The 27,350-nt window shown below is 40.5% G+C and overlaps 1 protein-coding gene across 1 annotated transcript in view; it reads left to right on the top strand.

The window, feature by feature from the left end:
- KCNU1 (potassium calcium-activated channel subfamily U member 1) overlaps positions 1-27,350 on the top strand; it is a 148,132-nt gene that overhangs the window by 14,239 nt on the left and 106,543 nt on the right. Inside the window, exons 3-10 of the mRNA XM_062213820.1 lie at positions 5,360-5,421; positions 6,369-6,459; positions 14,091-14,202; positions 15,124-15,199; positions 16,775-16,850; positions 18,839-19,009; positions 20,233-20,324; positions 22,643-22,753. Of these exons, the coding sequence (XP_062069804.1) occupies positions 5,360-5,421; positions 6,369-6,459; positions 14,091-14,202; positions 15,124-15,199; positions 16,775-16,850; positions 18,839-19,009; positions 20,233-20,324; positions 22,643-22,753 (791 nt within the window). The remainder of the gene's footprint in view (positions 1-5,359; positions 5,422-6,368; positions 6,460-14,090; positions 14,203-15,123; positions 15,200-16,774; positions 16,851-18,838; positions 19,010-20,232; positions 20,325-22,642; positions 22,754-27,350) is intronic.

Here is a 27,350-nt window from a genome sequence, read left to right as displayed (position 1 = left end):
TCAGGATGACCAAGGCCCCACCTCACCTGACCAGCAAGGAAGCAGTTACTGTGCTGCACCTGCTCCGTGCCTCATCCGCCACCTTCCCACAGACTTCACCTTCGGAACAGCCATCCAGGCTGGCCTAATGTCTCCACCTTCATGAGCTGAAATTGATCTATAAAAACTTTTTCTTCAGAGCTTTTCCTTAGCCATTTCTCACAGCCTCATAGAACTTGACAAGTACCATTCTTATTTTTAATAAGAATGCCTAATTCATCTTCTGAATTGTTTTACATTTTAACATTGATTTCTTGCTTGATTCATGATCTGCATCTTAGAGGAACGTTGAATACTTGTGTGGTTTTTTTTTTTTTTCTTTCTCTTTGGAGGAGGGCACTTATGTGGGGACAGAACAACCATTCGTTCTCCTTCATTAGGAATTTGTGGTTCAAAAACAGCTCTGCTTTTATGATTTCTACTTTATTGAATTTATGAAGAAATTCTGTGTTGCCTAATATGTGATCAATGTCTATTACAATTTGATGGCTATGCATTCTGTGTTGATATATAAGCAGTACTAACTGTTATATGTGTGTCCTATGTCTGCGTTATTTGATGAATGACTGAAAGAGACATGCCAAAAATGCCCATTTACGATTTTTTAGTGCATCTTGCATTTCCTCAAGACTTTGAATACTATATTCTTATATAATAGCAATTGCTGCACGTAGTCGCTCTAACATCTCCTCTGTTGCTACTTCCTTTTGCAAATAGGAATTATCAGTTCCGTTGCTGTGAGTGCTGGAATATCTGAGAATATAATATTAGCATAGGGAGCATAGGCTCTCTCACTTCCATTTTATTAGTGCTTGCTTGGGAGGCTTTTGCCCACTCTTCTTCAAGCTGTCATCCTTCCTGGTGCTTTCCTTGTGTGTCTCTTGTAAATATCTTGTAGCTGAATTCTGTCCTTGTATTGATTTAACAACACGTTAATTTGTTATTCACCAGGGGGATTTAATCATTCTTCCCTCTGGTCATCCAGTTTATTGGTATTTATAATATTTAGAGATTGAATTCGCTGCATGATAGCATAGCTAAATATCAGTGGATTAGATAAAGAAATAAATGGAGGATCTGGTAGCAAAGAAACAGAGAATGGTTATTGGCTGCACCACTGAGCTCTATTGTGATCTCCCTTATTTTCCTTTTTTTTTTTTTTTTTTGACAGGCAGAGTTAGACAATGAGAGAGAGACAGAGAGAAAGGTCTTCCTTCCGTTGTTTCACCCCCAAATGGCCACTAGGGCCGGCGCTGCACCAATCCAAAGCCAGGAGCCAGGGCCTGGGGTGCAGGGCCCAAGAACTTGGGCCATCTTCCACTGCCTTAACTAGGACAGAATCCGGCGCCCCAACCAGGGCTAGAATCCAGTGTGCTGGCGCCGCAAGGAGGAAGATTAGCCTAGTGAGCCACGGTGCCAGACCGTGATTTCCCTTATTTTACTGCAGAGGTAGAATCGTGTGGGATTGTGAAACTTGAGAGAGATGAGTTCAAAAATTGAATAGTACATAGAAGCTTCTCAGGGCACCACAAGCACTTACCATTTACTGATATTTACATTTCTAGTTTATATTACTTCTGTATACTTTTTTGGCATCTTCTGACATGGATAATCCTATTTGTAATAGAATACCACAGACATTAGATAAATGACATATAGCCTATATTTCTCTGTGTGTCTCTGAATGCTTATATATATTATAATACATAATATTTAATGTATTACTTATTAATAATTACTAATTAATTAATATAGTAATATCAATATTACTAATATATAAATAACATATAACATGCTGATCTTTAATAATATTATACATAATATATAGCATATTAATTATTATTATATAATGTTAAAATTATGATTTATACTATATTATATTGCTTATTACTAATATATTATTGTATCATATATAATGTATATATATACATATATATATATATATATATATCATCCTGAGCTTTAGCATGGTTTTCCTGCATACCACTTCTCCTTCCCAGAAATTGTTGAACTGATTTGAAAATTCAACTATGCATTGTTACTGTGTGTGTGTGCATGTGTGCATGTGTGTGTTAATAAGGGTGGAGTGAAGGTTTAGCATTATGCATATTATAAGATTTGCTTTAAAGTTTCAAAATAAACTAAACCTTAATTATCCCAGTTTCATTATGTACCTCTTGTTCTTATACAAAGTATTTTATCTTTCTGAATTTTTTCTTGTGTTTTTTTTTTTCTTTTCTTGAGTACTTCTACTTATTTGCAATGAGAAGCAAGAGTATTGTTCTTTCTGGACCCTTGAAAGCTCAAAAAATTAATTTTCTTGCTCTTACAAGAAAATAACACTTTGGTTAGATTTAGAATTCTTGGTTTGCCATCTTTTTTCCTCAAATATTCTGAGTGGTGTTCCAATGTCTTATAGCACGCAAAGTCACAAGTTGCCTACTAAGCTATCACCTAGGTACTTCAGCACCTTCTCTCCTCTGAGTTGTGATGGGGGCCAGGACTCAGGAACTCTCTCCAATCAGCTTGCCAACAGGGGGAGCAAGAGGAGATGGGGAAACCAGAGAAGTTTTCTCCTTCCATGCTGTCACATAGGCCTCACCTGCTTGGGGGCTACTTGTTACAGCAGCTGTGCTTGGTGCCTTACCAGCAGTGAAGGGTCCCCTCCTCCTGGACCCCAGCTCCAAAGGACCCCCTCCCTTTTACGCTGACACATTCTGACCATCCCACCGCTTTCTGTTGGTCCCCAGTTCTCTGTAAGTACAACCTCTGTGTTAATGCCAGTGTCCCCTCCTTGGCTTTCTGGTCTTCCAGTCCTACTTACCAAACTTCTATAATTAAGTTCTCTCTTACAATAACTGTTGTGGTTTATGCTTTCAGGACTAGATCCTGACTTACACAGATTAGAAATGAGAATTATGAAATCAGTCTTATTCTCTTTAGTTTGTAGATAACCATTTATAAAGTATTTTCCAATACAGAAGAGAGCAGGATGTCTTACTCATTGGTCCTTTTCAACTTGGGGGTCCCATCTATCTTTAATTCAAGAGAGTTTTATTGCTTGTTTTTGCTATTTTCTTTAGTTATTAAATGTTGTATTGTGAAAATGTTGTTTTATCTTTCCTTAGTGAGATGTTAACTTCTTGGTCATTTTCCCTCCAGTCCCAAGACTCTGAACCCTGTTCCCCTATTGTCCCTCTGATCTTGAGCTGCCTGGATTGGTCATTGTGACCCCTCCCAGATGTCAACAGAAGCACCTGTAGTCACTTGGAAACGAGTGATCTCCTATTCTGTGTTATCTCATTCATGGGAGGCCCTTCCATACATTCTCTCTGGCTGATCCTCCTGTTTTCTTACGCCTCTCATATCACTGGCAGTTTTCCAACATCTGCTAACATCCACAACCAAGATTTAGACCTGCAGGCGTGGGGAACACCTGGCCCCTGGGCCATATAGGATCTGTGAGATCACTTGATCTGGCCTTGCTAAAGCAACTGCTGGCGGGACTCAAAATTCAATACATCTATAGCAGTCTAATTCTTTTTTTTTTTTTTTTTTTTGACAGGCAGAGTGGACAGTGAGAGAGAGACAGAGAGAAAGGTCTTCCTTGGCCGTTGGTTCACCCTCCAATGGCCGCCGCGGTAGGCGCGCTGCGGCCGGCGCACCGCGCTGATTCGATGGCAGGAGCCAGGTGCCTATCCTGGTCTCCCGTGGGGTGCAGGACCCAAGCACTTGAGCCATCCTCCACTGCACTCCCTGGCCACAGCAGAGAGCTGGCCTGGAAGAGGGGCAGCCGGGACAGAACCGGCGCCCCGACCGGGACTAGAACCCGGTGTGCCATATGGCCTAGAAAAGATGCTATATGTATCCACGCAGCCCTTGGTGGAAAAAGAGTTTCCTATGCCTGCCACAGTGTCCCTTTTGAGCTGCACGGGTCATTGTTTTCTTGGGACACCCACAACTATCGACTAACTCAATGGGAATTTTTTAAGTTTGTGGAAATCAAAGTCTGAATTGACTGTGTTTCTCCCCTCAAAGGCAACCACGAGGGATAAAATTGTGGCCACCAACCCTGCGAACGGGGCTTCCTCTGGGTGGGATCTCAAAGTCTTCAGCTGATGTGTCTCTGCCTACCCTCCAAGGTGTTTCTGAGAAGCAGAAGTGCTGCTGCTAATGCAGGGGTCCTTCCTCAGGGGCTTCCAGCCTCCTCTGAGCTGCTCCTCCAATCCACAGCCTCTATAGCTCTGGGGCAGGAATGGCGACCCCTGCAGCCCAAGGAACCTTTGCAGATCCTCTCCGAATTATCTCCCGCATCTCTCTAACGCCCTAAACAGCTCACAGGGGAAGAGCTCTGAGCGTCCTCTGTTGATTTATTGTACATTTGTTGTGAGTTCTTATTCCTGGATGATTTTCTATGGGTTCCTGTATGAGGTTGGAACTCTTTTGAGTTTCAATAAAACTAAACTTCTTTATTTTTTCTTTATTCTTCATTTCCTTGGTTTGGAGGGTAAACACCTGGCACGCTAGCCCCTTGCCAGAAGTCCACCAATACATGATGTATATTTGAACTTCTTATGGGACTTAGAAAAAGAAAAGAAAAAAAAACACATTTTGTAAAGAGAAGGAAAAAAGATTTCATGAAAAGCAGCTAATAATTATCAATACAATGGTATTAAACAAGGAAACCAGAAGTGACTGACAGGTATTTAATTACCTAAAGGTAACCTCAACAGTCATGGAGACAGCATGCAAATGCAAGGAGGCTTTGGTTGGACAGTTTTCTGATGACATTCTGCAAGCCCTGCTTATCTTTCAGACCAGATACATGGACGTTTTGAGAGCACTCATTCTCTTCTTCCCACTTGTAGCATTTTCACTCCTGTCCAAATGCTCTCTATCAGGGTGGACCAGTTTGGAGTGTTTCTTCCACAACATCATAGGCATTCAAGTTTAGGGTCTTTACCCAACAGTCCCCATTTTCTTGCATGTTAAACATTCAATAAATGTTGAGAGAGTTCCAAGAGAAGGAAGAAAAACAAATTCTGAAGTTAAAATTCTGGAGTTAAAATTAAATAAGTAAAATGGGTACATGTTTCCTTTATAGCATTCTTGTAAGGTCTAGTAGATCTTTCTTGGACAATGACTGAATGAATCCTAACCAAAACAAACATGTGAATAAGCCACTACAGGGGCATGAAAAGAGAAAGCACAACTCCTCTCCCCTGACCTGTGCAGTAACAGTGTACACAGTACATTAAAAAAATCTCTTGCATATCAATAAAATGGATTTGTACACCTGTCCATGTTTTTGTGCTTCTAGGTGATCCTCGTCTTTGTACTAAGCATCGGGTCTCTTATAATCTATTTCATCAATTCCACCGAGTGAGTACAAACCCAAATCTCCCCTCCCTACCCTCTCAGTCACTTGCTGAACTAACTTCAAATTTTCTCCTCTGGGGTAATGCTTCATACATGCACACACACACATAAACTAAAAGAAGAATGGTAAGGGTTCAGTTCCCCCATTAAACACTCAACCCCACTTTGCAATGAAAGCACAGGTTTCTCCTGTGTGCTGCCATCTTCCATATCTAAGGGTTGGGGTAGTGGGTGCAGATCTACTCTAGGGCCTCTGGTGGCTCCAAGCCCCCACAAGTCATCTCTGCACCTGAACTCCTTATGAAGCCATTAACATCTTTGGGTTCCTCAGGTGTTGAATCAGAAGTTCCATAGTGGCCCCATCTCATAGGTTTCCAATGATGCGGGATGATTTTTTGAGAAAGCAAATGTTAGCTCACACCTAGATAAAGAACCAGATCATTGTCTGCTCCGACTGAAGACGCTCCCTCCTCAAAGTGCCAGGTGAAGGCAGGCTTTCACTTCATTTTGTTTTGTTTTGACAATCCTCAATCTAATTGAACTGTACTGTCTGTCCTCTGATAATTATATTGGACTCAGAGTCAAAGTGAGAAAGTGCAGAAGCTAAACCTTCCAGACAGCACAAATCGTCTTGTAAACCAGGGAGAGCCACATAATCTCTCCAGCTCCAAATCCCCGCTGATAAAATTGAAACAGAACCAATAAATCCTAAGAAAGTAATGGTGGGTAATTTTCCTATTATTTTTAGTTCCATGGACTGTTGAATCATTTTGTTCATGTATAATTCTACTCCCAAGGGAAAAGTAATTTCCTTGAGTTCTGAACGTGTGTGGATTGACCCTTCATGATAAATGAATAGAAAATTGCCTGCCCTATCCCCTCTGCTTGTTGTTACATAGACATAGTTTTCCCAATATGCATCTTTACAAGTGCCCTTGTCTCTTTTCCAGCCCTGTTGGAAGCTGTTCTTCATACCAAGACAAAACCATCCCTGTCGATTTGATTTTCAATGCTTTCTTCAGTTTCTATTTCGGGTTGAGAGTAAGTACCTGTTGGAAGTGGGGATGAACACCCAACACAGTACAACTGGAGATCTGTGTGTTCCTTACTTACAAGGTCTCGCTAAGCTTTCAGGTTATAAAGATGAAAGATCCATGCCCTAAATTGTTAAATAGACGATAAGATCTAAAAATTCCATCCATCCTGAAGTTGGAATTATAAACAAGGTAAAAAAATTACAACATGAATGAAAATGATTTCTTTGTTAAATGCCATCACCCTATCATAATGTCTTCCTTATTGGTTGCCATCTACTACTGAGACACCTTTATCAATAATTACCAGCTGGCAGAACCAAATAACAAGTTCCTCGAGATGAGATGTCGTTTTTTCCATTAATGGCATATGCACTGTATAATTGTATAAAATGCTTTTGTATTTTTCTTCATTTTTGTAACACTCACTTATTTTTTTTTAATTTTTTTTAACTTTTATTTAATGAATATAAATTTCCAGTGTACAGCTTATGGATTACAATGGCTTCCCCCCCCATAACTTCCCTCCCACCCGCAACCCTCCCCTCTCCCGCTCCCTCTCCCCTTCCATTTGCATCAAGATTCATTTTCAATTCTCTTTATATACAGAAGATCAATTTAGTATAAAGATTTCAACAGTTTGCACCCATATAGAAACACAAAGTGAAACATACTGTTTGAGTACTAGTTTTAGCATTAAATCAAAATGTACAGTACATTAAGGACAGAGATCCCACATGAGGAGCAAGTGCACAGTGGCTCCTGTTGTTGACCCAACAAATTGACACTCTAGTTTATGGCGCCAGTAACCATCCTAGGCTGTCATCATGAGTTGCCAAGGCTATGGAAGCCTTCCAAGTTTGCCGACTCTGATCATATTTAGACAAGGTCATAAAAGACAGAGTGAGGATAGTAACCAATGATCCTAAGAGTGGCATTTACCAGGTTTGAACAATTATACAGCATTAAGTGGGGAAGAGGACCATCAGTACACACGGGTTGGGAGTAGAGCCATTGGTGGTAGAGTAGAGGTTATGATTACAAAGGAATGAGGCCCAAGTGCACTAGACAGGGCCTAGAACAAAGGACAGAGTCATTCTTAGAGGAGCTAAGAAAGGTGCTGTCTAAGCTACAATTAAGTTTTCTGATTGAGAGGCAAATAGAACCTGACAGAAGGGGCTTGATAATAATCTGGTGGGCTTTAGGCCTTGTAAATTCAGAGGCCCAGACCTATCTATCTCTTCACATGGGGTATATCCTAAGGGAGGTGTGAACCTCCTAGGGGAAGGCACTCTGTTGACTTTCATTACTTGGCTGGCCTGGGAGGAGAGCTGGCCAGGTAAAGGCAGGTGGCATCTCTAACAAGAAATTTACAGTTCTGCCTGCAATGTTGCTGACCCTACTTGACCATCCCCTCAGCTGCAGTGGTCACTTTGGAAGTTGGGCTGAGTGAAGGGCTTTTCAGCTTAGAGCCAATAAGATCTGTGGCTCTGACCTGGGCATCCTTCGACTCCAGGGCAGGTCCATTTCCAGTGATCCAACTCTTGGCAGAGCTGCCAGGGCTCTTCACAAGCTGACTTCTGCTGAAGCCCAGGCTTACCACATTGAAAGCCACTGCAGTGGACTGGCCTGTTGGGTCTCCTTGAGGGCAGATCACTGTACAGATCAGCCATTAATAGGCCTGCCACCCATTGCTTCTGATGCCGAGCTTTCTTTTCCTCCTGGTTTGTGTTAAAGCAGACCAGAGGATGCAAGTCAAGGGAGTGCCCAAGTCCCATCTCTAATCTTCGGTGGCCTGAACTACAAGTCTATAGTCACAGGCATGTTCTGTAGTAGTTTTTCTAAGGTAGACAATGCCCATGAGGAAAATTATATTCTCACTTTAAAACTTTCTTTCCCTTTGGTCTGAAAGGGAGGTTTTTTCTACTTACTGTATACTTCGCTGATGGAGAAGTGAATCTAGCTATGAGATTATTATTTAAGTTCTTATTTTGGCTATGCTATTGCAGAAAAATGTTAGCCATCTCTTTTATAAGGTCTAAAGATTAAATTGTGCATCCTACAGATTCCTTCATAATAGAATTAGTTTCCTACCTTGAAGAGAATAGAGAAATGAAAGAACAAGTTGGGCTTAGAATAGAGAAATGAGGGAGCAAGTCCTAGATCGCTTGCTGACAATAGCAATATCACATGAATACTTAGCAAACCGTTTCAACCATTAGATAACAACTTAAGAAAACATTTACCAGAAGGTCCAATGCCTTCTATAAATTTTAAGAATCATGTATTTGAAAACACCTCTTAAATATCTAATATGGTGTAGTTTGTTTAGCCAGTAAACTTAAGCACAACCATCTAAAATGTTTTTAGTTTCTTTCTACCAACAAGTCTAAAACATATGATACACAGATTCAGGTCCCACAAATTAAAATGTATCTTTGATTGATTTTAGCAGCTTAAATTTATGGACAATCTTATCTATAAGCCATTAAAAATAAAACTCTTAATAAAATTTCCCCATGTGGACATACAATATGTACACACATATAATATAGCATAATAGACCAATATAGCAATTTTAATAATAGCTTTTAAAATCTTTAACTCTTTTTGTAGATTGCCAATTGATTTGAATTGCTTTTTCTTTTTAGTAACCTCAGTTAACCATAGTTTCTCTCAGTTGGTACTGTTAATACATTATTCGCTTCATCTGTTTACAGAGCCATCCCAAAGTACTGAATACAATAAAAGTGGCTGGAAAAAGTCCATAGGAACCTATAGGAGGACAGCTAAACACAGAACCAACAACGCTTTAGTTTTATGAGCAGCAGATCATATATAACTGTGGATGACAAAAGACTTTAAGTCGCCATGTTTAAAATTATAAACTCATCAACCAACAAGAGGCACTTGCTTACTTCACAGTATTTTTGAAAGCACCTGTAGGATTTTACAAGTATTTAACCCTTTAAGCCTCTGGGGCTTTCTCATTAGGATAACTATCATGTCTAGTAACACAAGATCATTAGACTTTTTAATTCTCAAACATTTGTATTAATAGCATTTTCCATTATAGAAACTTAAAGTCTGGTACCACATCACATCCTGACAGTCCTTCTAATATAATCCAAATAGACTGATTAGTTGGTGTCTCTATAAGATGAGAGACATAGGTCCTTCGATTTTTTCAGTTGGGCCCAAACTGGAAAAACCAAAGTCCAGGATTTACTGGAAATTTTAGAGACCAGATTGTTTGAAACTTTGATTTTTTGAATGCCTGTCAAGAATGCCAAGAAGGCTCAAAATCCAAAATATCTGGTTGAAATAAGATTTCTTAAAATCATGACATAACATAGACCAAATTTGATCATTGTTACAAGGTGATTATTCAAATTTTTGAAAAAAGCACATATTTAAATAACCCATAGCTCTTAATAAAAATTCAGCTGTTTTTGAACAATTAGAATTGAACAGACATCAAGAGAACATAATAGATTACTTTAACACATTGCTTTAACAGAGCATCAGAGTTTAATTCTATGTCAAAGAGAAATTGAGCTTCCTGTGATCTTTTGCTGTGAGGTTTCCTTCCTTTACCTTCTTTCATATTGGTGACCATGTTTCTGTGTTTCTGTGTGTAAGACATCTTTAAGCATCTTTTGCAGGGCAGGATGAGTGGCAACAAATTCTTTCAGTTTCTGTTTGCTATGAAAAGTCTTAATTTCACCTTCATTCACAAATGAGAGCTTTGCAGGATATAGTATTCTGGGCTGGCAGTTTTTCTCTCTTAGTACCTGGGCTATGTCTCGCCATTCCCTTCTAGCTTGTAGGGTTTCTGATGAGAAGTCTGCTGTGAGTCTAATTGGAGATCCTCTAAGAGTGATCTGACATTTCTCTCTTGCACCTTTTAGGATCTTTTCTTTATGTTTCACTGTGGTGAGTTTGATTACAACATGTCGTGGTGAGGATCTCTTTTGGTCATGTTTATTAGGGGTTCTATAAGCTTCCTGTACTAAGATGCCTCTGTCCTTCTCCAAACCTGGGAAATTTTCTGCTAGTATCTCACTGAAAATGCGTTCTAATCCTTTCTCCCTCTCCATGCCTTCAGGAACTCCTAGAACCCGAATGTTGGGTTTTTTAATAGTATCCTGTAGATTCCCGACAATATTTTTTAGATTTCTAATTTCCTCTTCTTTTCTTTGGTTTGCCTGTTTCCTTTCCTGTTCTCTGTCTTCTAAGTCTGATATTCTCTCTTCTGCTTCGCCCATTCTGTTTTTAAGGCTCTCTAATGTGTTTGTCATTTGATCTATTGAACTCTTCATTTCATTATGATTTCTAGTCACTATCAGAGTTTCTTGTTCCACTAGTTGTTTCATTTCATTTTGATTCCTCCTTAATATTTCACTTTCATGAGAGAGATTTTCTATCTTGTCCATGAAGGATTTCTGTAGTTCAAGAATTTGCTTTTGAGAACTTCTTAATGTTCTTATCAATTTTTTGAGATCCGCTTCTTGCATTTCTTCGATCTCATCATCTTCATAATCTTGAATTGGGGTGTCTTTTTCATTTGGGGGCGTCATAGTTTCTTCCTTGTTCTTGTTAGCTTGGTTTTTGCGTTTGTTGTTTGGCATGTTGGAGATATTTGGTTTCTTCACTGTGGTGTTTTTTCTTGTTACACTATGGCTCTATATTAAGTGGACTGTCTGCTTTCAGTGGTGCCTTAGAGGCTTGAGATGAGTGTGGACTGAGAGCTGTGTTTGGTTCCTCAGGGTTGAGGGTGTGTCAAAGATGACACTCCCAGGTTAGGTGTGGTAAATCTCTCTTTCTTTTTTTGATTTAAAAGGGAAGTAATTCCGCACAGCTGAACGTAATTGGAGGTAGTTAGCAGGCAAATGATATACCCACAGGAGCCAGAGATCGGAAGCTCTTTCCCAAGGACCACACAGGGAATCTCTGCTGCCCTCAGTGTGGGCTCCAATTCTCCTGCAGTCTCCCACTGGGTTGCCAAGTTAGATGCTAATCTCCTGTTATTTCACCCCTCCCCACAGAGTCAGGTGTTTCTGCTAGGCTCAGGGCTGGTGCAGACCTGAGGTCGCCCTGCTTATGACGTATGTCCAAAATGGCGCCTGCTCTGTCTTGCTCGCCTTTGAGAGGTGAGCGGAGAGAGAGAAACTTGTGTCCGTATCAGTCACTTTTTTTATTTTTTTTTCTCTCTCTTCTAGTTAGCCTGGTGAACTTTTCCCCACAGAGTTTCAAGCCTCGTTCCCTCTAGCCTCCTCTTTCCGCTTGCCTGCTGGTATCTCGGGCTATGGAGGTTCGGCTCACCTCGCGTTCCAGCGCTGGTGCGTTGAGTCTGCCGCTGGTGTCCCGAACTTGGGCTCCCACGCTCTCCACGCAGGTCCACTGTGAATCACTAGTTCCGGAAGAGTTTCCTCTACTGTTTCATCCCCTACTCTTCCTTGACCCTGCAGTATCTCCACTTATATTAACTTTCTCTCCCCCCGGACTAAGTGTGCTCCCTGCCTATTCCGCCATCTTGCCGCCTCTCTTGTAACACTCACTTATTAAATAGTTCTTTGATTCCACAGACACTTATTAAGCACTGGTGCTAGTCCTACATTTCAACATGTTTACCCATTCCATGTTTGTGGGAGACTGTATTCACACAGTGCACATCCACACCCACCTACCCCACACATGAGGCTAAAAAACTTTGTGGAAAAATGAAACTGAAATGCAAAAAAAATTGAAATCCATCCATAGTGTTTTCTTTTTTTTTGTTTTTAAATATTTATTTATTTATTTGAAAGAGTTACACAGAGAGAAGAGAGGCAGAGAGAGAGAGAAAGAGAGAGGTCTTCCATCCGATGGTTCACTTCCAGATGGCCCAGATGATCCGAAGCCAGGAGCCAGGAGCTTCTTCTGGGTCTCCCACCCAGGTGCAGGGGGCCCAAGGACTGGGGCCATCTTCTACTGCTTTCCCAGGCCATAGCAGAGAGCTGGATTCTAAGTGGAGCAGCCGGGTCTCGAACCGGCATCCATATGGGATGCCGGCGCTTCAGACCAGGGTGTTAACCTGCTGTGCCACAGCACTGGCCCCAATAGTGTTTTCAAAATAAACATTTTCCGGCGCCGCGGCTCACTAGGCTAATCCTCCGCCTTGCGGCGCCGGCACACCGGGTTCTAGTCCCGGTCGGGGCACCGATCCTGTCCCGGTTGCCCCTCTTCCAGGCCAGCTCTCTGCTGTGGCCAGGGAGTGCAGTGGAGGATGGCCCAAGTGCTTGGGCCCTGCACCCCATGGGAGACCAGGAGAAGCACCTGGCTCCTGCCATCGGATCAGCGCGGTGCGCCGGCCGCAGCGCGCCTACCGCGGCGGCCATTGGAGGGTGAACCAACGGCAAAAGGAAGACCTTTCTCTCTGTCTCTCTCTCACTATCCACTCTGCCTGTCAAAAAAAAAAAAAAAAACATTTTCCATAAGCTTTTTGAAGGACCTCTCTATATGCATATATATTAAAACATGTTTATATATACATATATACATAGATTTATCTTTTTTTTAAATTTTTGACAGGCAGAGTGGATAGTGAGAGAGAGACAGACAGAGAGAAAGGTCTTCCTTTTGCCGTTGGTTCACCCTCCAATGGCCGCCGCTGATCCGATGGCAGGAGCCAGGTGGTTATCCTGGTCTCCCATGGGGTGCAGGGCCCAAGCACTTGGGCCATCCTCCACTGCACTCCCTGGCCACAGCAGAGAGCTGGCCTGGAACAGGGGCAACCGGGACAGGATCGGTGCCCCGACCGGGACTAGAACCCGGTGTGCCGGCGCCGCAAGGCGGAGGATTAGCCTAGTGAGCCACGGCACCGGCCGATTTATCTTTTTTAATACAAGTGTATTATGACACAAGCGTATTTCAATAAGTTCACATGAAATAGGATTACACCATAAGTTTGTTTTGATGCACAAAATCTTGAAATCCGTGTATTTGAGTGTCTTCAAGAGTTAATAAAACTTATTATGGAAAAGCTATGCATGAATTTTCAAATTTTTTGCACTAATAGACTTACCTTTTAATTCCATTTTTCCATGAATCTTTTGAAGCACCATCGAGTATGTGCCTATGACTGTCCTTTACTGCTTATCCAGAACACACTCACCATCAGGACCTGCTTCTAGCAGCAGATTCTCCCTTCTGTAAATGCGTGCTTAACCTAAGTAGGGCAGCTCATAAACACAGGCCAGGCCAGCAAGCTTCCCCAGAACTACATCTTTTCCTTTGGAGGTCGTCCTAAATTATGTGTCATGTTGCTCACAAATAGGGGGATTTGTGTATATAATGTTTGTACATAATTGGCCAGCAGGAAGGTCCAGGGGAAACTGAGAGATTCAACATCTAGTAAGTAATATGACTATATGTTCATTTGTTGAGTGCCTAGTAAAAGTACAATCTTTTGTGCTGCATATGCATATGCATTGGTAGATCTATGTAAATATATGTGCATTTATATAAAAGTAAAACGGACTGAGATAAAAACTTCAGTGGATGAATGCAATGTAGCTGAATCATGCTATCTCTTGTGTTCACTTGAGAAAGCTTTGTGGCTAATGGAAGCTTGAATGTTCCATTTCCATTTCATAGTTTTTGGCAGCTGATGACAAGATCAAGTTCTGGCTGGAGATGAATTCCATTGTAGACATTTTTACCATCCCACCAACTTTTATTTCTTATTATTTGAAGAGCAACTGGCTAGGTGAGTGTGCTGTGGGTGTCCGTGGTAATATCTATTTTAAAATCTCAACTTTCTTTTATTAGTGTCTGTCCTTCATTTTGCTTTAATACTTGACTGTCATGTGAAAAAAATCACTCACCCTGTTTGTGTAGTTTTGTAATATATTTGCAGAAACCATGTTTTGATTCTCAAGACCCATCCCTATTCCTGGTATACAGTAGGTGCCCAACAGTTGTTGATGGGATGTCTGTACACATAATTTGAGAGGCAAATCTCCCACAAGCCATTCCTTTGGAGGCATTTTTATGCTGGGATCCCATAAGGGCTGTGAGAGATGAGAAGCCATCCTTGATCTTTCAAAACTCATCGTCATGACATGTCCAGTTGAACATGCTGCGACATGTTTGAGAATCATACAATTGGCTGTTTTGTCTTCAAGGCTGATGTGGGTACTATGCAGTCTTGATCAGTTTTTGTGTGATTTGAGGTTATCATTTATTATCTAGAAATAAACACCAGTTCCATACCTTGCCAAATTATCTAAAGTAAAACATCTCACAAAGATGAAGAAACATGCCATGGGGATTGCATGATCAGGAGCTCAAGTGATTTATGGAGAATATGTTAAGTTAAATAGAGCAAGGTGAGTAGTGCTTATTTTATGTGAGGGGTGCATCTACATGCTTTGTGTTTACTACTCCATGAGGTAGGTACTAGTATAATTTTTTTTACATATGAGGAGCTGTGAAGTTTAGGAGATCATCTTAGTTGGCAAGAACCCTGGCCAGGATTGGAACTATGGCTCAGGCTCTTGAACCTGGGACATTATATTTGAACATGAAGGGAAAAGTGGAATGTGAGCAGCCCCAGTCGGGCTATGATTCAGGCTATGCCATGGAGTGACTGTCTTTTTGCAGCTTTCTCCTTTCTGATGCCTTGTAGGTTTAAGGTTCCTACGAGCATTGCGACTACTAGAACTTCCTCAAATCTTGCAAATTCTACAAGCCATCAAGACCAGGTAAACATTAACCATGCCAGACATACTGCTTACCAACTAGTATGGATTACAAAATGAAAATGTGAACTCAATCTTCAACTCAACACAGTTTACAACAGAATTTCAGTCAAGTTGTGATATCTCTTCACTCTCAACTACGACTCATTTACTTTCTCCCATTACATTGTGTTCATGCACACTGGATGAAAACTTTGCAATCCTCTTAGTTTGTTTATTCTTTTCTTTTCTAAAAATTTTTTATTTATTTTTATTTTGAAAGGTAGAGTAACAGGGAGGGAGGGAAAAACATACAGAGAGAGATCTTCCATCCACTGGTTCCTCCTCAGATGGGTACAGGAATCAGGAACTCCATCCAAGTCCCCCACATGGGCATCAGGAACTCAATCACTTGGGCCATCATCCACTGCCTTCCCAAGCACATTAACAACACCTGGATGGGAAGCAGAGTAGTTGGGACTTAAACCAGCACTCCGACATAGATGCAGGCATCCCAAAGAGCAGCTTAACCCACTGTACCACAATGCCCACCTGCAGTCTTTGCTTTTGAAAGCTACAATGTGTAAGCCCATTTAGGTTTTTATTCTGTGTCCCTGCACCACATACACGCACACACACACACACACACACACAGTAAAATCATTTCAGATTTGTTTTTCAGTTGTTTTTTGAATCATGCCCACCCTGGCTATGTAAACCTTTCTTGGGTTTAGGAATATAAGGCAATTTCTCTGAGTGTGAGCATTGTCCATTAGCCTCGGTGAGTTATTGCTTACAGAAATAGGGCCACCTACATATCTTCCTCAAAACAACAAAAATCAAAACTAGCTTTTAACTACAATACTTCTAAAGTTTTAAGTTGAGTCGGCCATCGCTTAGAATTCCCATGCTTCTACACTCTTCCTAGAAATACCTCACAATATTGTCCAGGCGAATTTCACTGCTAGGTGATTGAACATTACAGTTTGGAATGGGTAAGGCTGTTCTTGTGTGACAGGTTGCATTGCCTGAAAGCCACAGGGATGCCAACTAAACTCTATGTACTATTTAGAAGGAGAGCCTCTGTTCATGCCTCTTCCCCACGACCTTTGAATGAATGCCACGGTGTGAGTGACTCCACGTCTCTGTGATCGACCCTAAATTTCCTTTTGCCAGTCCACTCCCAGAACTCCCGACATAAGGCATTTTGAGCTATTACTTTAGACAATGTAGCAATCTATTAAGTTTACCTTTCACTGATCCATGCACAGTATATTTTTAAAGGCTAGGCTAACAGATGTCACGGCAAAATCTGAATCTTGGAAGAAGTGTTATGTGGCCTGGGGTGTTTGTATTCTGTGCTTCTCAGACTCTAACGTGCACAGAGATCAAACAGAGGTCTCATGACCTTGCGGATGCATAGACTGGGCCAGGACCTGGGACTGTGTGTTTCTTCATTCGCTCCCAGGTAATGCCATCATGGCTTCTGGTCCACGAACCTCATCTCGAGTAGCAACATCCCAGGATGAGCTGCTTGTGCTGCTGCGGAACCTGACCTGTCATGGGACACCCACCAGTTCTTTGTCTCTTTTTCTCTAGTAATTCAGTAAAGTTTTCCAAACTGATGGCTATAGTTCTCAGCACCTGGTTCACGGCGGCAGGATTCATTCACCTGGTAAGCATCTAGTCACAGTGCCTAATGCCCTTTCTTTGAACAGTGGAGGGGAACCTGCTGAGTCCCTGTCTCCATCCTTGTAACTCATAATCTTCAAAAGTATGTGTCTCCCACAAAGTGTCTGAAACTAGCCACGACCCCTCTCGGTACTCAGGCAGGAGACATTGTCCTGAATAAGTACCACAGTAGCCACGGCAGATGCCTGGATTTTTCAGCCCTGGCTCTGGAGTCGTGGGCAGCCCAGTGATGTCAGTGCCCATTGTGGAGCCCTGTGGCTATCACCTAAGGCTACAGGAGAGAGCGTGGGGGCTCGTCCTAGCTGCAAACATAGCAGGTGCTCTTGGGTTAGATACTGTCCTTCAAGCTCCTGGAAGCAGACTGTTGACTTCTCAGAGGTATTCACTATTAGCCATGGGAGTTGGGCACAGAACACACAAGCTCTGCCCTCTCGGGGAGTCGGGATTACAGGAACCCATATTCTCAACCTCACACTTAAGAAAGAGTCACTTTCGAAAATGGTGCTTTACTTTTAAAAAGTGATCGGATAGCTGAGCCAACGACATGATTGCTAATCTCCATTCCAGTTTTCAACAACAAAGTGAAGCACCTATTTCCCCCAGACATCTTCAGCACCCGATCATCTTTCGTGCTAAGTAGAAATAGAAAACAACTAGAAAACATGTAAGCTATGAGGAAGAAAAGTCAAAAGGTGGAAAGATGAAAAATTAATTGCATATAAGTATGTATTATATATAAAGTATCGCATGCACTAGGGTACTTCAAAAAGTTCACAGAAAATGGAATTAAAACATAAGTTTACTTTTGTATCCAAAAAATCTTGAAACCCATGCATATGGGGAGTCTTCAGAAAGTCTTTGTACCAAAATGATCTCTTAATTGCATCTTCAATGAGCTTTTTGGAGAAACCTCTTATTTAACATAATAATGTGATATAAAAATAATAAATATCATAAAATATGCATTGTGATATTAATATTTTATAGAAATGTATCTATATGCTTATACACCATAAATAAAAGTGCCTAAGTTACTCTTTATTTTAAGTACAAAAAGATAATTTGATGAATTTAGTTTCCTTAAAATATGAAGACTGAAAGAGAAAATCAGAAGAAAATATTTTGTTGTTTTTCTTTGAAAAGATTTTTTTAAATTTATTTGAAAGGCAGAACGACTGAGAGAGACGCACAAACTGACACAGAAAGAGATCTCCCATTCAATAGTTCATCTCCAAATGACTGCGAAGTCTGGGCCTGTGCTAGGTCAAAGCCAATAGCCCCGAACTCCACCTGAGTCTCCCACATGGGTGGCAGGGGCCCAAACACTTGGACCATCTTCCATCCCAGGCATATTAGCAGGGAGCTGAATCAGAAGCAGAGCAGCCAGGACTTGGACTGGCAACCCAATGTGGAATACTAGCATTGCAAGCAGTAGTCCAATTTGCTATGCTACAACGTCAGCCCCCAGAGGATTTTTACCTTCATCATTAAGTAGATTTTGCAGTGGAGAAGGAAGTGACCTGGGAAACTTGTGGATTTTCCTTAGACACTAGCACTCAGAAGCACAAGCTCAATGCAATGAAGTGTTCCTCTACCTGCTGCCTTCCTTAATGAAACTCCTCAAACAGCCTGGGAATGAGAATGCGTAGTGATTGCTCAGTCTGAGAGCCCTTGGAGTCTGCTGACTCCAGGTGTGATGATGTGCACAAGACACACGGGCAGCCGTCCCTACCAAGTATTCCAAATGCTGCACTCCAGCCACATGCCCCTCAGATCACAGCCATAATCCCAGCGAAGGAATCCACATCTTCACAGTCACTGTCCACAGTCTGCGAACCCTTTGCAGCCTGACAATCATTTATGTCCTTGGGGTGGAATGAAGTAAAATCAGCCCAGTGTTTTGCCTGTTCCTGAAAACCTTCCCTTGGATATCATTCAGTGATCATTCCTGAGTCTTCTTTCTTTGGACAGGTGGAAAATTCCGGTGACCCATGGCTCAAAGGTAGAAATTCACAGAATATATCATACTTTGAATCCATTTACCTGGTCATGGCGACAACCTCAACAGTTGGCTTTGGCGATGTGGTGGCCAAGACTTCCTTAGGACGGACCTTCATCATGTTCTTCACCCTGGGGAGTTTGGTGAAGAATATTTTTAATATTTTTTGAATATAGCTACATAAACCAAAAAACCTTTTGGCTAATGGTGAGAAATAAAGCCATACAGGTCAATATTGCACTATTCAGAGCAGGTGTCATATGAAAATGCAAAGGTGCACAGGTCCCATAATTTCAGAATTGCATTTCCCAGAGCCTGTGCATGGTTGCAAGGGTTAAATGATGGTGGACAAAGAGCTGATTTCCCTTATTGGCTTCTGCATAGATTTGTGCAACACTCTCCACCCTCATCTTTGGCCAAGCACAATACAGTCTTTCTTCATTTAAGATTTGATCTGAAGAAAGTTCTGTCCCTCCCAGCCCAAATGAGTAAGCCCTCAGTACACCAGCATTTAATTTCAAATGAGTGAACAACTTGGCTTGGTTCAGGAGTGTAGCAAAGGCAAAGGAAGCATTCTTTCCTTTTAGTGACCTTCAATTCAATTCCCTAACTTAACAAAATTCTTCACTCCACCTCTCTGATAATCCCTATTGATGTCAATCATTACCTCATTTGCATTTATTTATCATCTACTTGCAATGTAGAGAGGGAGTGTGGAGTGTGTGTGTGTGTGTGTGTGTGTGTCAGAGAGAAACACACACACAGAGAGAGAGAGAGAGAGAGAGAGAGAAAGAGAAAGAGAAAAAGCAATATTTTCTATCTACAGATTCACTCCCCAAATGTCCAGAATAGCCAGGGCTGGGCCAGGCGTAAGCTAAGAGCCAGAAATTCCATCAGGAACTCCCATGTAGGTAGCAGGGCCCCAAGCACTGGAGCCATCATCTATCTGCTCCACTACATTAACAGGAAACTGTATCAGAAATACAGTATTCTGGACTCTAACCAGCACTCCAGTATAAGATATGGAGGTTCCAAGTGTTGCCTTAACCTGAAGAGCCACAATACCCATGTGCTAAACTATTCCCAAGGGCTCAAAATAGAATGAAGTCAGAGTGAGGAGGGAATCTAGATATGATGATGGGCAGAACCAGTGGGAAAGTTGCCTTATGGCTTGGCTTTCATTGTTGAATACAGAGGAGACTTTTCTTACATTTTAACCAAATCTCTCTTAGCATGTAGCTCATCGTAATGACCCTTGTAGACAAAAGAACATTGTATGTACCTTCTTTCTCCTTAATAGTCTTGGACTTTTGGGGGAATCTGTCCAAATAATGAAACCAAAGGTTTTATTTTCTGATCATTTTAGATACTATTTGCCAACTATGTCCCTGAAATGGTGGAACTTTTTGCTAACACGAGGAACTACACCAGATCCTATGATGTGGTCAAAGGGAAGAAGTAAGTAGCCTTTCAGTTATAATTTCCACAGATTGAGCTATTCTATTAAGTCACGTACCCCACGGTAGACATGTGTTGCCTGGTCTAGTGATAGAACCAAAGCCGACCACGTGAGTGTATTTCAAAAAGTTTGTGGAAAGTGGATAGAAAAGATATGTTTATTTGGTGCAAAAATATTTTGAAATCCATTCATACAAAGGATCTTCAAAAAGCTCTTGAAAAATGCATGTTATGAAAAGTTATGCATGGATTTTAAAATTTTTGCATCAAATAAACTTATCTTTTCATTCCACATTTTACAAACTTTAAAATTCACTCATATTGGCAAGGTCCTCCCTCAACAAAGAGGACAGTGCAAGAATAAATGCCATGTGAATGTGTTTGCTACTACATACAAACTACAGGCAAATGCTCAGAAGAGCAGTAAATGAACCACCAGGACAGAAAAGTTGTAATTTACTGCCAATAAATATTAATTATGCATCCCTCATCACTACTCTAGCATCATTATTTATTTTCTTACTCATTTTATCATATGGTTAACTAATGGCTGCCTTTACACAATGGGTCAAATTAAAGCCAACTTTCATATTTTATTTATTTTTAAAAAAATTTATTTATTTATTTATTTGAAAGTCAGAGTTAAAGAAAGAGAGAGAGAGAGAGGGAGAGACAGAGAAAGAGGGAAATCGTCCATCTGTTGGTATACTCTCAAAATGACTGCAATGGCCAGGGCTGGACCAAGTAATAGCCAGGAGCCAGGAGCCAGGAGCTTCTTCCAGGTCCCCTATGTGGGTACAGGGGCCCAAGGGCTTGGGCCATCTTCTACTGCTTTCCCAGGCCATAGCAGAGAGCCGGAACAGAAGTGGAGTAGCTAGGAATCAGACCAGTGCCCATAGGGATGCCAGAGCCACAGGCAACAGATTTACTTATTATGCCACAATGCCACCCCTCAAGTTTAATATTTTAAATAATTCAATTCAATTATCTTAGCCAAAATCCCACCCCACCCCCCAAATTGTCGAGGGCTCGCTATGTGCTGAGTTTCCTGAAGGGAGGAGCAGTTTCTACCCTCCCTCCTGCAGCACTTCCAGGGTCATTGACATTGTTCAAGCATTCTTTTCCAGGAGGGAAATGAAACTGGAGGTGCCTGTATCTCATGTTTATGTGGATTCTCATCACTTCAACTGCCATAACTCTTTTTCACATTTAAGAAGAGAATGGATTGGAGGTCTTAAATTCAATGTGTGTATATTTTTATTCAGTTCCTGTCTGCTGTAGGCAAGAGATACAAAGAAGATAAACTCTCTTGGGGGGAGGAGGGTATCTCTTAATGCATTTAAGTGAAAACCACTATTGGCCAAGGAGTACAAAGATGAAAGAATAAAACATAATGAAATTAATGAGACCATAAATAATGAGAAGCAGTGACACAAACTAGATAAGCTAAAATCAAATCCCATTTGCGTCAGGAAAGGCATACGAGACTCATGCTGAATCAACCACTAAAGTAGGGGAAATTTATGGTTAATGTAGGTTAAAACTATGGTTTCTGATTTCTTATGTGGCTAATGGGAAGAAGCAGCATAGCTTTTTTAAATATATTAAAGCCAAAAAAAAATCAGCAGCTCTTTTTCATCACAAAAACCATGTGCATAGGTTTCTACACCTGTCCTACTTACCTCTCCATTGCACTCACTTTTCTATAACTACTAGACAATTTTAGGCATAAAATTATAAACCAAAACAACCTAGAATGTGGTGCTACCTCAGTCACAATATTTAGTTATGGAGAAAGTTAATGAGCCATTTGAGCATCAGCTCTCTACCAAGGGGAGGAAAAACTCAGTTAATTAGGAATTAACTGAAAGGTCATTACACAGAAACATCTTCAAAAAGTTTGTGGAACATATAGATGATGAAAACACTATGCATGGATTTCAAATTTTTTTGCTCCCAGATAAACTTACGTTTCTCATTCCAATTTCCATGAACTTTTTGAACCACTCTCATAAGTTAGAAATAACTGAGAAAAAAATTTAACAGTAATGATAGTTACTCTTGTGCTCCTGGGATGCTATGTGAAACTCAGAAGTCTGGGGCATGCTCAACTTCAGATGGTCTAGAAGACTACAGAAGTCTAACATTCCTTTTGCACATTGGCAATGCAGTCCTTAATGTTTTTGTCTTTAGAATCTGGGTGATTCCAATGCCAGACTTATTTCAAACTAACTGTAAGTGAATTGTCCATGTGTAAACCTTGACAGGAAGATCCTCCAGCTCCTCACTGGTACCCCTCCCCTGTCCTTGCTGCCCAGGTACATCGTGGTCTGTGGAAACATCACTGTGGACAGTGTGACAGCTTTTCTGAGGAACTTCCTCCGCCACAGGTCGGGGGAAATCAACACGGAGATTGTCTTCCTGGGAGAGTAAGTGTGTCCATGCAGCCTGTGAGTTCTGTGTCGGCGCCGGAAATGTGTGCGGATGTGTTTTAGCGGAATAAAATGATCTTGGTCTTACTCATAGAAAATTCAGAAAGGAATAACAAAAAGAAAACAAAAAGAAAAAAAGAAAAGCAATCTCATCACTAGAGTAATATGTTGGAATATATCCTGCTAGATGTGTTTCTGCATGTATACTAATATTGAGGGACCTCTAGTTCGCATTTAAGTTACCCTACACTTAATATCATCATCATACACAATGATAATTTGGGGCACAAGTCTGGTGCGCTTTCTAATTTTTTAACCTCTTAATTCTCAGAAGGTGAAGTTCAGGTCCACACAGAGAGGATCGTTCTCGAAGGTGTTTTCCTTCTGAGCAGTTTACCCTGCCACTAGCAGTCCAGGCTAAATCGCTGGTCAAACACTGGGGAATATAAATTTAAGGCAAAAAGAATTTTTACTGCTATTTAAATATAAAAAGTTGTTCTTTATTGCTTTATGTTACAGTTACGATCTTGGTTCCTAGTGAGATGGAACAATTTTATACTTTTTGACAGTTCTCTTCCTTTCATGAAATTTCTCTTTATTTTTTTATCCTCTTATATGAAGAGATCTTTCTACCACTTTCCTGTGCTTGAATATTTCGATATTAAGCCGTTTCCTCCATAGGTTGAATGTATTTTGCCCCTTCCTTTACCTTCTAATTTTGTTTATGCTTTTGTTCTAATGCAGAAGCATTTGATTCGCACATGCACCAGTCCACCCACTCTTGGTTCCTTGCTGTCCTGCCATTCTTAGGCCTCTCTGTTCTAAAATGAAGTGACTATTTCTCTAGCATTTCTGAAATGTTATATTGTAATCTTTAATACTTAAGCTCACTATACTTGATTTTGTGGGATGTGTTTAGAGTTAATCCCTTTATTTTTCTCAAATGATTAATCAGTTATCCAAACAGTTCACTGAATACAAGGGGTCTTCACAATCTTCACAATTTCATGGAAAATGCATATTACAAAAAATTTATACATGAATTCAAAAGTTTTTACAACAAAATAAGCTGACCTTTTTAATTCCATCTTCCACAAACTTTTTAAAGAGCCCTCATAAGTCAGCTGGATTTACAATATTTTGATCTTATATGGGATTGTATGTGGGATCACATCTGACGTGCCCAATACATTGTCACATTGGATTCTCATAAATGTGAGCTCCAACGTCATTGTCAACCACTTTACGGTGCTGCTAATGTCTCCTTACTATGGCACTGCCTATCTTTTCAGGAAACTCTGCATTTTTTCTGAGAAATGGAACTAAAGCTTAAGTTTATTTGAGAGCAAAATAATCGAAATCCATACACATGAGGAATCTCCAAAAAGTTCATGGAAATGTATATTATGAAAAAATTATGCATGATTTTTTTTTGTACTTAAAATCTTTATTACTCTATAATCACATGGGCAATTCTGTTCTACATTTAATTTTTTTCTTACTTTTTTCATATAGAAAACTTTATGTAAGGTATACAAACTTCATGCATTTCATATATGCAAATTTAGGAACATAGTGATTCTCCCCACCCTACCGTCCCTCCTGTCCACGCTCCCACATGTCTTTCTCCTCCCTCACCCATTCCCATTCTTATTTTTTACTAAGATCTATTTTCAATTAACTTTATACTCATAAGGTTAACCCTACATTAAGCAAAGAATTAAACAAATAGTATAAAGAAAAAACTGTTCCTCAACAAGTAGGCAGGGGCTATTCAAAATTGTCACATCTCAAAGTGTCAATTTCCCTTCTATTAACCACTCTGTTAGTTACCACAGATCAGGGAGAACATATGGTACTTGTCCTTTGGGGACTGGCTTATTTCACTAAGTATAATGGTTTCCAGTTGCATCCATTTTGTTGGAAATGACAGGATTTCATTTTTTTACTACTGTGTAGTATTCCATGGTGTACATATATCATAATTTGCTTTTCCACTCTTCAGTTGATGGACACCTGGGTTGATTCCATGTCTTAACTATTGTGAATTGAGCTGCAACAAACATGGGGGTACAGATAACTCTTCCGGATGCTGATTTTATTTCTTTGGGGTAAATTCCCAGGAGTGGAATGGCTGGGTCATATGGTAGGTCTTAGTGGGTATAATATTCTTCCACACCACCTCAAGAACCACACAAAGGTTCCACGCAGTCCTCAGTGTTAGCACAAACCCTGCTGCAGTGACCACCCCAGGTATGTGGAGCTGCCCACTGCAATTGCCAGAGACCCAGCCACACCTTGCTCCCTTCCACATAGCCACAGTGTTCACACAGTCCCAGCACTCAAGGCTCCTGCAGTCACGGGGCACCGACGATCTGCTCCGCCTTGCTGGCCTGTCCTGTCTAGAGAGGCGAAGATGCTCCCAGAGCAAGTTACCTGTGGGTACTCCACCTAGGCTGTTTGAGCCCCAGAGCCTGCCATGTGTGGAGAGGCTGGGGACACTTCATAGACCTACACGAGTGCTCAGCCCCCATCAATCCTAGCCAGACTCAGGTGTCTCCTTTCTGCTGGTTGCTGGGCGCATGGACCCAAGCTGTCACAGCTGTTATGTATGTCCAAAATGTCGCCCGCCCTCTCTCGGCCAGTCGCAGGGCACCATTGTCAGGGGGATGGGGAGAGAGAAACATGCCTCTGTTTTTCCTCTAGGTTGGTAGCTACTCTGTCCCTGACAGGACTCCAGGCTCGATTCACACCAGGCTCACCCTGCAGCTATATCATCAGTGGCTTGGGCTGCTACAGTCTGGTCTCACCTCACTCTCCAAAGCTGGTGCTGAGGCTCTCAGCTGCTGGGGTCCTGTGTTGTGTCTGTGCTCCTGCGGCACACCCACCCCCTCCACGTAGAGCCACAGCATCCTTCTTCCTGCCAGAGCTCCTTGAAACAGCCAAATGGGCATTCTCTTGGTAATCCTGTTCTCCCTTAGCCCCGTGTATACTCCCATCAGTCCCATCCACTTTGTTTCATAAATAAATCCTAATTCTACTTCTACCCCATTTTCCCACTACCACAGCCTTATTTTAAGTTAAATTGCTGAAAAGACCACTTTATTGGTTTGTGCTTCTTGCTCCGAGATTTATTCTCATCCTTCAGTACTCAAGAGACCGCCGCATCCATCCTGTCTAAATAGGTGTCCTTGATTTCCTTCTATCTTCTTACTCTGCTTTGTTTCCTTTCAAGCAATTGCTACAACCTATAACTACAGTTGACTTCCCTTTGAATACAACTCTCAACGTTTTCTTCTTTTGCTATACACTCATGCTACTGCTCTCCTTGAGTCTCGGTTTGTCAGTGACTTGAGATGATAAATAGAATGCAGATGATGCCACACTTTGCCACTTTCAGGCTAGGCTTTAGAGGAATGACAATCTCAACGTTCATGTGGAGTCCTGAGTCACCATGGAGAGAAGACCCAGCCAGCTTTCAGCTCCCCCAGTCACACAGTTGCAATGGCAGTCAAATGGGCAGTCATTGGGGGTATCCTGTTGTTGGGCTATCCTGGTATCCCAGACAAGCCCTCAATTTAATACGGAGCAGAAGAAATCACATGGCTGAGACCACTCAGCCCACAAAAATAGGAACATTATGTTGTTTTAGACCAACAAGTCCTAGAATGGCTTGTTTGCAGATGGATAACTGATAGCAGAAGAGGTTCTGCTGTATAACAAAGCCAACACACAGCCTTGTCTTAGGACCTGACGGTAGAGACAGGCTGGAAGGTTTGAATGGAGACTTTTGGCAAATGCTGGAAATGCAATGATAAAACCATGATTGGAGAACGAGCCACCCATGTTAGCATAGCAGAACTTTGGTGACATTGTCCCCAGCAATAGTATGGGACACAGAAAATATAATATAATATAATTAATATAATATATCATATATCATACACATATTAATATATTATATATTATACACAATATATAATATATTAATATATAATATATGGTATGTTTACATATTATATATTATATGATGCATTAATATAATTATAATAATATAATATAATTATAATAATATAATATAATTATATCATATATTATCCATATACTCTATATAATTATATTATATTATTATCTTATATACATTATATTATAATTAAACTATATATAAAATTATAATATAATATAGTATATATTATACATTATATTATGTAATTATATTATAATTTTATATATAGTTTAATTAGTATTATATTATATAATATATATATTATTTTGCATATACTTATATAAATATATGTAAAATATATATTCTTATATTGCATATTTTATATATATTTATGTGTATAAATATATATATACGTATTTGTATGTTTATATATATTTATATATAAATATATGTAACATATATATTTTATATTATATTATACATTATATTATCTATAAAATATGTATATGTTATATATACTATATATAATTATATAATTGCTATATATTACATAATTATTATATTATATATAATAATTATATATTTATACAGCATAAATTATATATAATAATCATATATTTAGATAGCATGATCATTTATTGTATTATA

Source organism: Lepus europaeus, chromosome 16 (assembly GCF_033115175.1).
Source record: "Lepus europaeus isolate LE1 chromosome 16, mLepTim1.pri, whole genome shotgun sequence".
NCBI lineage: Eukaryota > Metazoa > Chordata > Mammalia > Lagomorpha > Leporidae > Lepus > Lepus europaeus.
Note: the sequence above shows the minus strand (reverse complement) of the source record. Positions and strands in the feature narration are given on the sequence as shown.